General features: G+C 36.7%; 1 protein-coding gene across 1 annotated transcript in view; it reads left to right on the top strand.

Moving 5' to 3' along the window:
- Positions 1–17,967, top strand: part of LOC127624553 (protein Jade-1-like) — a 141,425-nt gene that overhangs the window by 97,537 nt on the left and 25,921 nt on the right. Inside the window, exons 8-9 of the mRNA XM_052099325.1 lie at positions 3,906–4,022; positions 11,060–11,545. Of these exons, the coding sequence (XP_051955285.1) occupies positions 3,906–4,022; positions 11,060–11,545 (603 nt within the window). The remainder of the gene's footprint in view (positions 1–3,905; positions 4,023–11,059; positions 11,546–17,967) is intronic.

Here is a 17,967-nt window from a genome sequence, read left to right as displayed (position 1 = left end):
TATCCCGTGAGCACGACACCATACTGAAGCGGAGCAAGAGAAGCGGAGAGCCCGTCTGTGCACTTTTATGATGCAAGCAGCCGCCACTCACTTCTGCTCATCTACAACATCTGCACGATGGCATGAAACAAATAATGTTCAGCAATAATTTTATATTTCTAAATAAGATCACAATGTAAGATTTGTTTTTATGATTCTATGGGTATTTGAAATTATGTTTTTTTGTTTTATCATCTTAACAGGATTAAAGTCATTAACACTGCGTGTATGAATGAACCCAAAAAATCAACCATTATTCGAACATCAAAGTCCTCTACCTATGTTCGTTACCACTACCTCTTTTGGTACCTCTTCGTTTTCACATCACACAAACCAATCAAATCACAAAAGGACCCAAAAATAAACTAATCAAATGGTTGGAAGTTGCTGTGTTTAATGCATTTTATTTGACACATTTAACACATTTTGGTGGCCTGGAAAAATATGCAATAAGGTGTCAAGGAATTCACAATTTTCACGACACGAAATGTGAAACGGAAATTAGGAAACTATCGCAAGGACTCCAAGCACGTCACTTAGCGTCTTTTCATGTTCACTCGTTCTAAAAAATACATTCACATGGATGACACTGCAAACTTGCAATTACAATGTAATAATTAATTGCAATTGTAATATTTCCGGTTGGAAGGATAGCTTTTCAGCTGGAAATGTGAAACTTGTTAAATCAAGAGTAGGGCTAATCACACACACTCAAACACACACGCACCCAACAACAACAACTGCCATTAGCCACTAAGTGGCGATGACGTCACCACGGCGCTTGTGCCAGGCTATGTGCACATTAAGGCCACATGAAGTGTCGAACGCCCGCTGGCAGGAGGTCACTGGACAGATCCAACAGGTGACACGGGTCCACTGACCGAGATGACTGGCTGATGCATCACCTGTGCCCCCTACTGTGCCAACTTGCTGTGCTTTAGCCACCAACTGGCCAGTAGCGTCCTTCACAAGCCTCCTCCAAAGAGGCCGATCTTGACATCGCTGGTACCAGACATCAGCAAGTCCACTCAGCTCCATATCCTCCTGTACCACATCACTCCATCTCCTCTCCAGCCCGTGCCGCGAAACGTGGACCCCCCTAATGGAACATCTTCGCTGGTTAGACACACACACACACACACACACACACACACACACACACACACACACACACACACACATTGAGCTCTCTATAAGACTGCAGAACATTTTATTATAAAGAGGACAAAAGGAGAATTAGCATGAAGAGACCGATTGAATGAGTGGATTGAGGAAAGGCTGCTCAATAACATCTTGACATTGAAGAGTGAGAAGGAATCCTGAACTGCACAAAAATGAGTTAGAAGTCAGAGAAATGTTTGAAATCGCTGTTGAACTGAACAGCATACAATCTGCAGCTGAACTTAATACATGATTTTAGAGCAGCTGTTCATCTGGAAAAGTCATCCAGAGTGTTTTGAACAATTAAAACATAATCTCATTATGTTCTTTAATTAGAAGAGACAGGGCAAATGCAGTAAATCCAAAGCTGCTGCCGTATAGCAGAATATTTAGCCTCTCATTAATCTTTAACTGATTTATTTGGGTGAAACTATACTATATATATATATATATATATATACACATAATTACATACACCTTAGCCAAATACATTTAAACTTTTTCACAATTCCTGACATTTAATTGTAGAAAATATTCACTTGATTTTTAAGAATGTGAAATATCATAATAATAGTAGAGAAAATGATTTATTTCAGCTTTTATTACTTTCACCACATTCCCAGTGGGTCAGATTTTTATATACACTGTTAGTATTTGGTAGCATTGCCTTTCAATTTTTTACCTTGGGTCAAACGTTTTGGGTAGACTTCCACAAGCTTCTCACAATAAGTTGCTGGAATTTTGGCCCATTCCTCCAGACAGAACTGGTGTAACTGAGGCAGGTTTGTGGGCCTCCTTGCTTGCACACACATTTTCTGGTGTGCCAGAAATCGGATTGAGGTCAGGGCTTTGTGATGGCCACTCCAATACCTTGACTTTGTTGTCCTTAAGCCATTTTGCCCCAACTTTGGAGGTATGCTTGGAGTCATTGTCCATTTGGAAGACCCTTTTGCGACCTGAATTCCTGGCTGATGTCTTGAGATGTTGCTTCAATATATCCACATAATTTTCCTTCCTAATGATGGCATCTATTTTGTGAAGTGCACCAGTACCTCCTGCAGCAAAGCACCCCAGAACATGATACTGCCACCCCCATACTTCACGGTTGGGATGGTGTTCTTCAGCTTGCAAGCCTCACCCTTTTTCCTACAAACATAACGATGGTCATTATGGAAAAATAGTTCCTTTGCTGTTGTTCTGGGATTGATTTGCACTTTTCGCACCAAAATATGTTAATCTCTAGGAAAAAGAATGCATCTCCTTCCTGAGCGGTTTGATGGCTGTGTGGCACAGTGGTGTTTATACTTGCGTACTATTGTTTGTACAGATGAACATGGCACCTTCAGGCATTTGGAAATTGCTCCCAAGGATGAACCAGACTTGTGGAGTTCCACAATTTTTATTCTGAGGTCTTGGCTGATTTCTTTTGATTTTACCATGATGTCAAGCAAAGAGGCACTGAGTTTGAAGGTAGGCCTTAAAATACTTAATTTACTGTATGGAGAATGAAGGTTCTTCATCCGCAAGTAGGCGAGTGATGTGGGCAAGCTGCTATTTCTCTTTGCATTACCCAAAAACACTCACCGACTTTCATCTGAACCCATTTCAAAAACGAAACCGCCCGAGAGAGTGTGCACGATACATACTGAGAAGGACCTGACCATTCATCAGTCTGCAGTCACGTATACTTGTAGAGACTGAATGAGAGTCAGAGAAAATTTTTGAGATTTTAAATTTCAGCAAATTTAACTTCAACATTCAATATGTTTTATATCTGGATATATAGTCTAATTATGAATTGCTAAATAATGAAATTCTAAATACAGCATGTCCACTTATTTTATGGCATGAATACATGTACATGTGTCAAAGATTAAGACCTGTAAAAATGTGTCTAATTAACTCCATTCGCAAAAAACTAAAACCGTACATATTTAAATAATTAAAATAAATGACAAACCAATTTCTTGCAAGTTCTTTGAGACAAAGTATGAAGTATATATATATTCATGATGATTCTTGTCATGTTTTTTGTAATGTATCGTACCATAATTTAATCCTGAGTAATCACAGAAAAATGTGACTAATTAATCGATTCACAGCCCTAAAATATATGTATAATATATATATATATATATATAATATATATACTCGCAGCATATTGTACAGTATATGCCATTATGTCATCAGTGTTGCAATTGAGTTCTTCAACCTTTAAAAAGAGTATTCTTAAATATTGCCTTACTAATTATAATTTTAATTGTGTAAAAGTCGATTAACCATTTAGCCCTTGTTTGGACATTGTACTTTTGAGGTGTATTGTAATTCTGATCATTCTCAATGATGATTATCATTAGACTCTCATTATTCTATGTAATAAGGTGATTCTCAGTAATTGTTTTAATAAAAATCAGCATAACTTAAATCTAGCACAACAAATGTTACATTGATGTTAAAATACTTTACAATTTAAAAAACAAAACAAATAGATATTGGGGTGAAATATGTCCCAGACATGTTCATGACAATTATGTGCTCATGAGAACTATTTGTCAGGTCTATGGTTTTATTTCCTCTTAGTGTAGCTCTTGTTACACTGCTCTCGATTTAAACCCTTCAATTGAACATAAGTGTCATGTTTTGTACAGTGGACTGTGTGCTAAGCTTTTGAATGGTGTTTGTGACATGTTTATATATTGCTGAAGGTGAGTATCGGCTGCCCTGAGAAGATGGAGCCCATTACAAAAGTATCTCACATCCCAGCCAGTCGATGGGCCCTATCCTGCAGTCTGTGCAGGGAACACATAGGCACATGTATACAGGTGAGAGACAGGAGGGTAGAAATCTGTTTTTTGTATTGTATGGACAACTCTTACCTCTACAGCTCTGCATCAATCTCTGGCTGGTCCATAGGTGGTGCCAGAAATATGGGCTGAAATATGTGCCACCAGAAACTGAATTTGAACCATTTATATTTGAATTTGAATGGCTAAACTTGAATAATTGCATTGAAAAACTGAATTTGAATCACATCATTTGAAATTGTATTGTTTAATTAAAATTGAATTTATTCAAAAACTGAATCTGAATTGTATCATTTGAAATTGAATTTATTCGTTTGGAACTGAAGTCCAATAAAATTTGATCCTCACTGAAAATTAAACTCTCTATATGCCTTCACATTCACTTCTCACAATTCAGATTCAGTTCTCAAATTCAATTTCAAGTTACTGAGACAGACATCCGGGTAGTTGGAGGATGAAGGAAGAGCAATCGAGCGCAGATCGATAGATAGCGTTCATTGGCGACTAGGACTCCTCTTGGGCCAATCAGCACCAATGTTTTGGAGCACAGTACGTTACCCGGCATGAAACTATGGAATTACGATTGTGTCAATAATAATGAATGTAACTTTATAAAACTGAGCGTAATTTTCTGAAAAAGTTACATTCAGTTTTATAAACTATCAAAAATATTCCATTACAAAAGAAGAAAAACACAATTAAAATGAAAAAAATGAACTCAGTCGCATACGAATTTAACAGGCTCTTCAAATATGCTTCATTTTTTGTTAATGTTTTTCAAAGATTCGTTTTAGCAAATCGTGGATTCTGAATACATTGCCACAGATTTACACTTACGCTCGCAGTTTTTCGTTTGCTGTTTTGAGACAAACCTCTCGTGGGGGTGGGCTTAACAGTGATCTACTCTGATTGGATAGTGAGCTTTTGATGGACAGGTGCTCTCTGACCCGGATGTACAGACGTCACTCAGTGGCGCGCATATTGGAAAGCTCTGCGGTGATTTGTAGTTATGCAATACATCGGTGCTTTGTTGTATTACTTACTAACAATATGTAAATAATATTTGACCTATAATTATATAATTTAATATTATATGAGACCTTCGATCGTCTAATAATCGTCTTCGATCAGTCTGTAAAGATGAGCTCTCAGGAGAGACACGGAGCGGCATCATCTTCCTCCTCCTCTTGTCCTTCAAGGCAGCTTGAAGTAAGTTACGTGTTACTGAAGTAACCAATAACATCGATAAAAGTTTTATTCATGTAGCGTTACAGTGTGCAACAGTTCTGGCTTTATTTTGCAAATTTATTGTTGTATTGTAAATGCATGCTAAATAAAATGTTGCTGTTTTGTCATTGTCATGACTGCAAAACTGAAACCTGGCCATATCTTGGTCCACTGTTTGACTCTGCCCCGACTGCTGAACGGACTGCTGCTGACCCTGCCTTGTGCTGGTATTCCCGAGCGACTGGTTAAGAATTTCAAGGTTGTTATGTACAGCTGCAGATGCAGCATCTGCACCAAGATTTCTGCCTTGCTGTAGAATAAAGACCAGTTTGATATCTGCACTGTCTACATTGACACGTCCTTGAATATAATAACTGTGCAAAAGAGCAAACAATCAAACTACATAACATCATGACATGACATCAGTGCATTGCAAACTTGTGAATGACAATAAAAAAATACAAAAAAATATATAAAAATATGATATTTTATATGTGTTTATCAAAACATTGTGAATAAATATAATAAAATATATGCAATATTCCACCACTGTGTTGAAATTTAGAGTGTTTTCTGTAAAATTAGACAATTTCTATCCATTTACTCCAATGTATGTGGGCAGGACGCTCTTTTAAATTCAGATATGCCTAATTCTCTAAAAAATTCTAAATATCCTGCAGAGCTGAAGTGGTTAAACAATAAATTTGCAAAATAAAGCCAGAACTGTTGCACACTGTAACGTTACGTGAATACAACTTTTATCGATGTTATTGGTTACTTCAGTAACACGAACTTACTTCAAGCTGCCTTGAAGGACAAGAGGAGGAGGAGTGGAGCATTTGTTTAATAAGCAAGGTCTTTTATTCAGATATTCAGAATTTCTTTCTGAATACCAAATACCAGTAACCCCAAAAGAATTTGCTACAGTAATGGGTGCTATTCCCTCTGGTTTATGTAAAAACCGTAATTACTTCACCCCAGTATCTACTGCATCCTTTCCTAAACCTTGTGATACTTCTGTTGGTCAAATCTGTTTTTCATAGTCGAAAGCTAAAAACTATAAGATCTTTATTTCTTAAGGATTTGATTTCTGTTCCACCTGTTATTTCCTTTTGGAATAATTTGTTTGGTAACCTTAATTGGAAAAAAATCTGGTCTTGACAGCAGAAATTCATTCTCACAAATAAAGTGAAAGAAATTTCCTTTAAGTTGATACACAGGTTCTATCCCGTTAAGAAATTTATACAAAGATTTAAATCTGACATTGAGCTAACATGCTCTTTTTGTGTGAATTCTGATGAAACAGTGGTTCATTTATTTTGGTCGTGTCATTACACTCAGAAGCTCTGGAATGATATTGATGTTTTTATCAAGTGTAAGAATTTACCAGGCTTCTCAATACATATGAGAAACATTATATTTGGGTATTTTGATTCAGACCCCACAAACGAAAATGTCTGTTTAAATAAATAAATAAAAAACAAGAGGAGGAAGATGATGCCGCTCCGTGTCTCTCCTGAGAGCTCATCTTTACAGACTGATCGAAGACGATAATTAGACGATCGAAGGTCTCATATAATATTAAATTATATAATTATAGGTCAAATATTATTTACATATTGTTAGTAAGTAATACAACAAAGCACGATGTATTGCATAACTACAAATCACCGCAGAGCTTTCAATATGCGCGCCACTGAGTGACGCCTGTACATCCGGTCAGAGAGCACCTGTCCATCAAAAGCTCACTATCCAATCAGAGTAGATCACTGTTAAGCCCACCCCCACGAGAGGTTTGTCTCAAAACAGCAAACGAAAAACTGCGAGCGTAGTGTAAATCTGTGGCAATGTATTCAGAATCCACGATTTGCAAAACGAATCTTTGAAAAACATTAACAAAAAATGAAGCATATTTGAAGAGCCTGTTAAATTCGTGTGACTGAGTTCATTTTTTTTCATTTTAATTGTGTTTTTCTTCTTATGTAATGGAATATTTTTGATAGTTTATAAAACTGAATGTAACTTTTTCAGAAAATTACGTTCAGTTTTATAAAGTTACATTCATTATTATTGACACAATCGTAATTCCATAGTTTCATGCCGGGTAACGTACTGTGCTCCAAAAATTGGTGCTGATTGGCCCAAGAGGAGTCCTGTGCGCTAATGAACGCTATCTATCGATCTGCGCTCGATTGCTCTTCCTTCATCCTCCAACTACCCGGATGTCTGTCTCAGTAACTTGAAATTGAATTTGAGAACTGAATCTGAATTGTGAGAAGTGAATGTGAAGGCATATAGAGAGTTTAATTTTCAGTGAGGATCAAATTTTATTGGACTTCAGTTCCAAACGAATAAATTCAATTTCAAATGATACAATTCAGATTCAGTTTTTGAATAAATTCAATTTTAATTAAACAATACAATTTCAAATGATGTGATTCAAATTCAGTTTTTCAATGCAATTATTCAAGTTTAGCCATTCAGATTCAAATATAAATGGTTCAAATTCAGTTTCTGGTGGCACATATTTCAGCCCATACTAGAAGTTTACTTTTAAAATATGAAAGTAAATTTTTTTGCATTTATGTTAAATAAAATTAAAAGATAAGACCTGAAACTAAAAATGATAGATGATAGGCCAAACATCAGTGTTTCAAAATACCATGATGATAAATGAATTGTATATATGAAAAATAAAACTAATCTGTCAGTGCATTTAAAATAAATAAAGAACTGAACCGGGCATCGAATTTTAAACAAAGGCCCTCACCATGTTTAAATGAGATGTGTTTTAAATGCCAGCTTATCTACTGACTATTTTTTTTATTCATGAGAGAATCAAGAAAAAAAAACATGAAATAATACAAATTATCTAGATATTTCACTGACAAAAAAGGCTTAATCATTCATGCATCAGCATATTTTTTATTCAGAAACAAAAGCTACATGTTTAGGAAGTAGACGTGAGCTAATCCTTTTGACACCTGCTGCAGAAAACACACTCGGTTGGGACAGATGTGGAAGGGACAGCTATATGTGAGAGATTATAAAATATTTACTCCTTCATTTTCCACCATTGGAGAGGGTTCTGGTCCGGGTCCATGCAGTGATCTTTGTCATATATCTCCAGCACTATAGGTCGGCTAAATATGTTTGAGTAGTATAAAAAAAAAAAAAAAAAACTGCAATTGATTGCCGTTATCATATAATATTGCATTGTACTACATCAGTTCCCACTTTTGTGAAACTTGCCCATGCAGCACTTGTTTTCCATGATATGACTAAGAACAGTTTAGCTCCTGCAGCAAATACTGGCTACCATCAGAGTTATGAAAATGTTTATGCTATACTTATACTAATCGTAATAGTATTTGTGATAAAAACAATTTTTAAACTATAATAATTCCAATATAAAAACTAAAAAGTAAAAACATTGGAAAAAAAAAATGTGGTTAAAAAATTACTAGTGTAGGGTGCACTGGTTGTTTAGATCAGTTTTACTATCAGATATAAATAATAATTAATGTTTATTAATTATTAATTAATAATTTAAATAATAGAATTTAACTAGTTAAATTCTATCCTCGGGCACCACTCTTTGACAAGAGAAAAATGATAGTAAGTGACTGATCAAGACTCATAAAATTATATACCCTTAAGATTGAGTATTTTAATTAATAGTCAAAATAATCAAAAAGGGAATAAGCTAGTCAAATGATTGCCATATGAATGCAACAGTAATCTGGTTACAGTTGGCTTCTAACAACAACAGTTTAACAATACTGAAGAAATACTGGAGTTCTTGACGTGGCAGAGGCTGGCTTCAACACAATATTCAAACAAACAACTAGGAGTACTTCTTATTACATTACAAACAGCACTTAACACTGCCAATACTATATGAATATAACGAAAAAACATAACATGGAAATCTTAACTAAATTGTGGAGCTATATGCTAGTGTATGTATGTGTGTGTGTGTGTGTGTGGGTGTGTGTCTAGATTCGGTATCAAAGTCACAAAATGGCGGACTAAACTCCACGTGTGGAACCAGTTTCAAAATGGAGAACTAGGTTCAAAATGGCGAACTGAATTGAAAATGGAAACTAGTTTCAAAATGGAGGATTAGATCGTAAAGGGTGGAGCCAACGATTATTTGAATGTGTAGGGAAAGAAAGATGGCTGGATCAGATCCAGAACAACAGAGCTAATACCACGTGTGGGTGGTAATGAGCAGACACACAAAGGAACTGAACAAAACAGGCGGGAGAATTTGAAAACACCAGCCTGATTCGGACATAAACCACGGTGCTGCTCGCTCCGTGAATTTCAGTGAGTGTGAGAGAGAGAGAACAAACAGGGGTTCATGCAATTTAACAGAGGATACACGCTGGTTACAGCGCAATTGAATCGTTAGTTCAGATCACTCAATAAAATAACATTTCACCCAAAAATGACGATCTCACAAATCAAAACATCAATCAACGATCGTAGTTAACATACAATTGTAAACGAAACATCAAACATTCAGCATCAACTATATGATTTAGTTTGATAAGAAAAGTCACAGTTTCTAACCTAAATCTGCCCAGATATCAAGCTTTACTTGGGAAATCCTGTGTGATTTCAGCAGGGTTGTCCGTTTGAATTCCTGTTGCGTTGAACGGTCAGGAGAAAACGATCTGGATTCAGTCCTTTTGTCTTACGCTCGTCAGCGAAAAGACGCGTCTCTGCATTATTTCTCAGGTCCGGTGATGGAGAGAAAATGCAGGAGGTAGTAAATTTATTTTCTAAATATATTCACTGCTGTCTCGCAGTAAAAATTAAATGAACCAGTTGTAACAAGTATACTACATGACTGGAACAAAGCTAAGTTAATCTTACTCTACCGTGGCCAAATGGTGAGGTTAGAAAAACGTGGTCTCTCTTTGTCCAGAAGGAGAGAAATTCCTTTGTGTGTAGATACGCATCTCTTTAGACCGCAGCTTGTGCAGCTGTAGGCAGAGAGAGCGAAATCAAATCTGACCGCTGGTTATAAGATGATGACATCATCGGTCAAAGGCCGCTTTTGACCAATGACGTTAGAGATTGAGTTCATGGGCGGGACTTCCCATCCGGCTGTGAAGCATTCTGGGAAACCGAGTTCAATGTCTCCCCTTTGATCATAGAACAAAGTACCATGCTGTCTCCGCTGCTATTTTGAGTGAGGCAAGGTCCTACACTAGTTGATGTCTTTAATCAACTAGTAAGTTGTTGACTAGTCAGACATTTATGCACATCCCTACAACAAAGACACATGTCTCATGACTGCTCCAATATCTGTTCTCTGAGCCACAAACTCTATATCAGCTTTTACCTTAGGCTGGTTTCTACAAAATAAACCAATTTATACTTGTCTGTGAGCTTGCTTCGGTAAATACACCATCTCAGATCTTATCGACTATGAAATGTATATTAAATGTATAGCATTGTAAAGCTGGGGATGCCAGCTTTCAAACGGCTCCTAGATTTAGCTTGTAGTCCACTCAGAGGTCGAGATATTTGACAAAACAGTGGGGAAGGTGTGTGCAATCACAAAATAGACTGGGTAAACACAGCTGCATTAGAGCACCACCTGCATTCAGATCTGTATATTGTGATGGAAGGTGATATGAAAAGTTTATTTTTTCCTCATACACTCTGCTGTCTAGTGGAATGAATTAACACTTTTAGCAGGGACAGAGAGCAAACAGAGCCTTAATCACAGGCTTTTTTTTACATGAGGTGTAATTTTTGTGTGATCTTTTTGGTGAAGTGCTGTCCTAAATGTTGTCATTCTCTTTGCACAGTGCTCCATGCCATCCTGCATTGTTGCCTTCCACGTTACCTGTGCGTTTGAGCATGGACTAGAGATGCGCACTACACTTGCAGAGAATGATGAAGTGCGCTTCAAATCATACTGCCTGGAGCATAGTAGTGTGTCTCAATCCAGCAGCTGCGGGGGAAATGCTGACAGAGCCGAATCCCGTCACTCTGGGGTCAATCCTTCTGAGGCAGAGCTGCAGAAGAGCAGCGAGCGCAAGCAGAAGCTGCAGGAGCTGGAAGACGACTTCTACACATTAGTGGACCCCAAGGATGTGGCCGAGAGTCTTTGTCTGCCCGATGTGCACCTGGACTTCCTCTATCAGTACTGGAAACTGCGGCGGAAGGCCAACTTCAACCAGCCTCTGGTGAGCCTGAAGAGAGATGAGGTGGACAATCTGGCCCAACAGGAGCAGGATGTCCTGTATCGCCGACTGAAGCTATTCACACATTTACGACAGGATCTAGAGCGGGTAAGTACCCAGCATTTTGACTTTTTGACTTTGAATTTTGAATTGTTCAGAGGTTTCATTTTTGGGTGAACCATTCCTTTAATTGAGGCCTCCGTTGTGTTTAATTGAAAAATCAACTTTGTCTCAGATGTTTCTCTTAAAATGGCTTTGGAAAAATAAATATAGACTAATGAGACAATTGTTGATAAGACTGTGGAGCTACAAAGTTAATGTGGACAGAATAGCTCAGATGATTTGGTCTTGGAAGAATTTTATGAGAAATGTTCTGAACTGTCCCCATTTCGATCTCTTGACTTTTGATTGCAGACTTATAATTTTGACAGATCTGAGCACAGTTTGAGACATTGATGAAATCTCACAATATGGAGACAGATTACTGTCCTTTTAAAACGTAAAAGGACACTAGGCAAAGTACATACTTCAAAGTTTCGGGAGTGACAACCACATTTAAACGTTGGAGTGAATCCCATACATTATCATTCCATGTGTGTACAGAATACAGACATTACTCCTTCAATTGCGATGATTGACAAGTGACCATAGCAACGCTGCAGCACCTCACACCTGTGAGCAAGAAACATGAATGCTACCAGCTTAACCCATTTTGTGTTCGGTGTTTTTGAGCAAAGAGATTATCCACCAAGATGTATTATAATCAGGTAATGATTAGTTAGGTGGCATCCACAGAATCGTTGTGTTTTGTTTTTGCATGTCTAAGCAGCTTTTGTTAAAGAGTTTGCAATGTCTCTTTACTGTATGTACGGGTTACCCAGAGACTGCAGGGCTGATGAGAGAAACAGTGGACTGGAACATATGAATGAATAAATGCACATACTGTACCTCTTGAAAGTGTGATTTACACCGGGAGTAGAAAGACACATCTCACACGTGCATTAACAACTAGTTGTTCCATTCTGTTCCATTCCTACACACTGTGTGGAATTTTTGAAAATGCGGTTATTATGTCCAAACATTTTGGGAGTTATATTGGTTGTAAAATGCGGTTATTACTCCCATTATTTACTGAACTGTGTTTGTACAGAACATAATCAAACACTCAAAGGTGGATTGACAACTGCATTTAGCTGCAGTGTGTACGTGACCATAAAGTCTCAATTCAGATATGAAAAAAGGCACACACATATATATGCACACACACACACATATATACATACTTATACACACACACACATATATATACACACACACACACGTGTGTGTATGTATATGTGTGTGTGTGTATGTATGCATGTATGTATGTATGTATGTATATATATACATGTATACATACATACAGGTGCTGGTTATATAATTAGAATATCATCAAAAAGTTTATTTATTTCAGTAATTCCATTCAAAAAGTGAAACTTGGATAATGTATACATTCATTCCACACAGACTGATATATTTCAAGTGTTCATTCCTTTTAATTGTGATGATTAAAACTGACAACTAATGAAAAACCCCAAAATCAGTATCTCAGAAAATTTGAATATTACTTAAGACCAATACAAAAAAAGGATTTTTAGAAATGTTGGCCAACTGAAAAGTATGAACATGAAAAGTATGAGCATGTACAGCACTCAATACTTAGTTGGGGCTCCTTTTGCCTGAATTACTGCAGCAATGCGGCGTGGCATGGAGTCGATCAGTCTGTGGCACTGCTCGGGTGTTATGAGAGCCCAGGTTGCTCTAATAGTGGCCTTCAGCTCTTTTGAGAACTGGATCTTGTAGCCTAGAGTTTTTGCTACAAAATTATGTGAAAACCATCCTGATCACTCATTCATACAAAATTGAACTTATAGTAATTGAACTTTTGTGAGACACTTTTAGTGTTAGAAAGGTCATATGCGAGGAGGCCTGAACTATCATGAATACTGATTGTAATTCACACCTGAGGAGACAAAAGACCCCTCCCCTGGGCCTATCAATGAGGAATGTGACAGAAAGAGAATGAATGTGAGGAGACTTAATGATCAAAATCAAGTTTTAAGTTAAAAGAAGTAATCTGACTATACATTTTCTTTACATAAAGACTTTACTTAATATTAGACCTACACTACCATTTAAAAGAAGTCACTTCTGCTCACCAAGACTGCATTTATTTGATCCAAAATACAGTAAAACAGTGATATTGTAAACAGTTTTGTAGTTGTATAATGTAATTTGTGATCAAAGCTGAATTTTCAGCATCATTACTGCAGTGCTCAGTGTCACATGATCCTTCAGAAATCATTATAATATGCTGATTTTCTAATATGGGCATATTTAAAGTGCATTTTACTCATTTAACCTGAACACATATTTGCAAGCACAAGCTTTGTTGATGATAATGAGGCAGCATAAACACTAGATAAAATATAATCTAAACATTCATATTATTTTTATATCATATTACATATCATATTTATATCATATAGCATACAATTTAAATGCCTGCTTTAGCCGAAACAGCATTTAAATGTAACTAAAACTTGCTTATTACGACATATTTCAAATTTCAATACTCTGAATCCTTGTCTGGTAAGTCTGGAAACAGTCCCACTAGTAAAATATGTACATGTTTATATAAAATAGCATGTCAGCTAATGAAAACTAAATTACTTACTCGTCCGAAATTGTATCCTCGTCTGGATCAAGTCTCTCTTCAAAATACAAACGTTCATCTGAGTCCCGCTCTTCTTCTGAGGAAAATTTTAACCCTTTGTCACTATCCAGGAGTTTTCTCACTTGTGTATCGTGCTGTCTTTCAAACGTGCAGAAAAGTGAATGGACTTTTTTTTTTAAGCACAGTCGGGGGCGTTTATCATCTGCATTGATCGTCAACTTTCAACTCGAGATGAGTACGGTATGTGAAAACATCAGAAGTGGGTGTGGCCAATTTTTTTCCACCCACATCTGCCAATGAAGTTTGAGCACCTATTAGACAAGGTTATCGGAGGCTGATCTGCACAAAACTCTGTGGGCTTTTTTGACTCCTGGCCCTAGACGTCTGTGAGAAATTTGAAAGAAATCGGACACCGAGTGGCACTAACGAGTTTTACGCCTCTGTAATCACACTGACTTTCACACATAGACACAATATGCATATCATATCTTAGATCTCCTCATTCTGAACAACTTTTCCTAAAGTAGTTCTGCTGTCAATCAAATTGTTAATTAAATATTCACGATTATGTAAAAAACCTACTTTTGCTAACTAGTCCTAGGTTTTTAGCTCAAACTCAATAAAACAAATGCAGTACAATTCTTGGACTCTCTACATCAAAAGTTAGCAAATTCATTTGAAACCTTACCCTTTGGATAGCTATAACAGGGTCATTTAGAAAATGGCCGTGGCAAAATATAAAAATATAAAAATATACTCAAGCCTAAAGGAAAAGTAAAAACTACACGAAAAAACACGAAAATAGGTGAGCACATCCAACATATAATTCCAAAGAAGAATACAAACTTTTATGGAGATTGGACAATAGGTGGCGCTATAACTGTTAAAAAGCTTAAAAAAACATATATTTCCATAGTAAATTATCTGTATTTGCTGTAAATGGTCTTTTCGATCTATGATCAAGGTGGTTACATGCTTGCTAATAAAACTTTACGCATGTGTGTAAAGGCCTTAAACCACTTGAACCCGATAATTGCTGCTAGCAGCTATATTTATTATTATTATTATTAGGGGTTCAAGCTCGAAGTGCTAGAAACCTATAGTTTTTGCTTGGATTCTTATTATTAGGGGTTCACCAGCAGCAAATCATATTTCAGCAAAATGGCTATTTAATTAATGTGTTAATTATTGTATATTATATAATGTTACCTTATATTGTGAAATACATCTAGGACTGTCTAGGTCAATAATTATAAAAAGTTTAACTTTAGTTATTTATTTAGTTATTTAGGTATTGTATTTATCATGTGGGTTTGACCAAGTGTATCCAAAAGCCTATAATTCCTAAAATACATTTTCAAACTTCTAAAACCTTTTTGATTGATTGAGATTGAGTGCTTTGTGGCTTTATAACAGTTAAAATGTTAAAAAAAAATGACCACCATAACAATTATCCCGTTTCAGGATTGTTGAACACAAGACATCAGTCATATTTAACACCAGTTTGCAAATTCAGCAACTTACAAAGTACGTATACATGTACAAATACATTCCTTTTTTGCATACTTTGAAAGTTCTTAAAAGGCTTGAACCCCATTATTTGCTGCTAGCAGCTATATTTAAGGGTTCAAGCATGAAGTGCTTGAAACCTATCATTTTTGCTATTATTATTTCGCCATAAAACTGATCGGGCAGAGCAAACTGTAAGGCATAGAGACTTGAAACTTGGTCAGATGGTAGTAGTATTGCTTGCTATTCAGAAACATAAATGGCCAAAATGGTAAATAGGGGCGCTACAGTGATCAAATACATGTAACTGCTCTTAACTCCTAGACTGTTTGTCGTAGACTGCTTTATATCATTGGAATCCTTGGCTCAAACCAAGCAAAATGCATATCTCCGATTTAATTGCCGTCTATAAAAAATTTCTGCCATCTTGGATTTTTCATAAAACCTACTTTTGCAAACTAGTCCTAGATTTTTAGCTCAAACTTAATAAAACTAATTCAGTACAATTCCCTGGACTCTCTACGTCAATAGTTATCCAAAAAATCTGGAACTTATGGAGCTATAACTGGGTTACAAAAATCCTGTAAATCCTAAATGAAAAGTCAAAACTTCACAAGAATAAGTGAGCACATGCAATATATAATTCTAAAGAAGAATACAAACTTTTATGGAGATTGGACAATAGGTTATGCTATAACTGTTAAAAAGCTTTAAAAAACATATATTTCCATAGTAAATTACCTGTATTTGCTGTAATTTGTCTTTTCCATCTATGATCAAGGTGGTTACATGCTTGCTAATTAAAACTAATACCTTTTTACGCATGTGTGTAAAGGACTTAAACCGCTTGAACCCTGTTAATTGCTGCTAGCAGCTATGTTTATTAGGGCCCAAGCACTGAAATTGCGAAGCCCAATTGTTCTTCTAAGGATTATTATTATTATTAGGGCCCGAGTCTGAAAGTGCAAAGCCCCATTGATCTTCTAAGTATTAATATTATTAGATTCCTCTGGTAGGAGGAAATATATTGTTAATGACTAGAGGTCGACCGATTAATCGGCTGATTTTTTTGCATTTTTTTACATAATCGGCATCGGCCAATATCCAAGTATATCAAGCCAATTATTAGGCAGGCGCATCTGTGGGCAGCCTAGTGTTGTTGTGGAACACGTGTTCGACGCACGCTGCCCCTAGAGTCACTGCCAGAGTGAGCAGACCTCATCCAGTGCCTAAGGAAGAAGCTAAGTTCCTTGGAGAAAACAGTAAGGATTAAATTTGTATAACTTCTTTATATTTAATTAAAAACTTTTGATATGTTACTGCCAACTTCAAGAAAAAACACGACAAACGCGGACAGTTGAAGACTGGAAAAATGTTGCCTGGTCTGATGAGTCTCGATTTCTGTTGAGACATTCAGATGGTAGAGTCAGAATTTGGCGTAAACAGAATGAGAACATGGATCCATCATGCCTTGTTACCACTGTGCAGGCTGGTGGTGGTGGTGTAATGGTGTGGGGGATGTTTTCTTGGAACACTTTAGGCCCCTTAGTGCCAATTGGGCATCGTTTAAATGCCACGGCCTACCTGAGCATTGTTTCTGACCATGTCCATCCCTTTATGGCCACCATGTACCCGTCCTCTGATGGCTACTTCCAGCAGGATAACGCACCATGTCACAAAGCTCGAATCATTTCAAATTGGTTTCTTGAACATGACAATGAGTTCACTGTACTAAAATGGCCCCCACAGTCACCAGATCTCAACCCAATAGAGCATCTTTGGGATGTGGTGGAACAGGAGCTTCGTGCCCTGGATGTGCATCCCACAAATCTCCATCAACTGCAAGATGCTATCCTATCAATATGGGCCAACATTTCTAAAGAATGCTTTCAGCACCTTGTTGAATCAATGCCACGTAGAATTAAGGCAGTTCTGAAGGCTGAAAGGGGTCAAACACAGTATTAGTATGTGTTCCTAATAATCCTTTAGGTGAGTGTGTACATATATATATATATATATATATATATATATATATATATATATATATATATAAACAAAAGAACCGCTAAGAATACCGTTAAAGTACCGGATCGATAAGCAGTATCGGTAAGAGTAGTAATACCATTAAAACCTTAACGATACCCATCCCTAGTTATGCCTGTGCTTCTCTTGGATGTTCTGAATATTGGATTACGTGTCTGGATTGCCCCTTAATTAAAGCTGCATTTGGATCTCAAACTTCGTGTCTCAGAGCAGTTCGTAACACCTGCTTTGTTTATTTAATATATTTGTTTTACATTATTTA

This window comes from Xyrauchen texanus, chromosome 31 (genome assembly GCF_025860055.1).
Source record: "Xyrauchen texanus isolate HMW12.3.18 chromosome 31, RBS_HiC_50CHRs, whole genome shotgun sequence".
NCBI classification, from domain to species: Eukaryota; Metazoa; Chordata; class Actinopteri; order Cypriniformes; family Catostomidae; genus Xyrauchen; species Xyrauchen texanus.
Note: the sequence above shows the minus strand (reverse complement) of the source record. Positions and strands in the feature narration are given on the sequence as shown.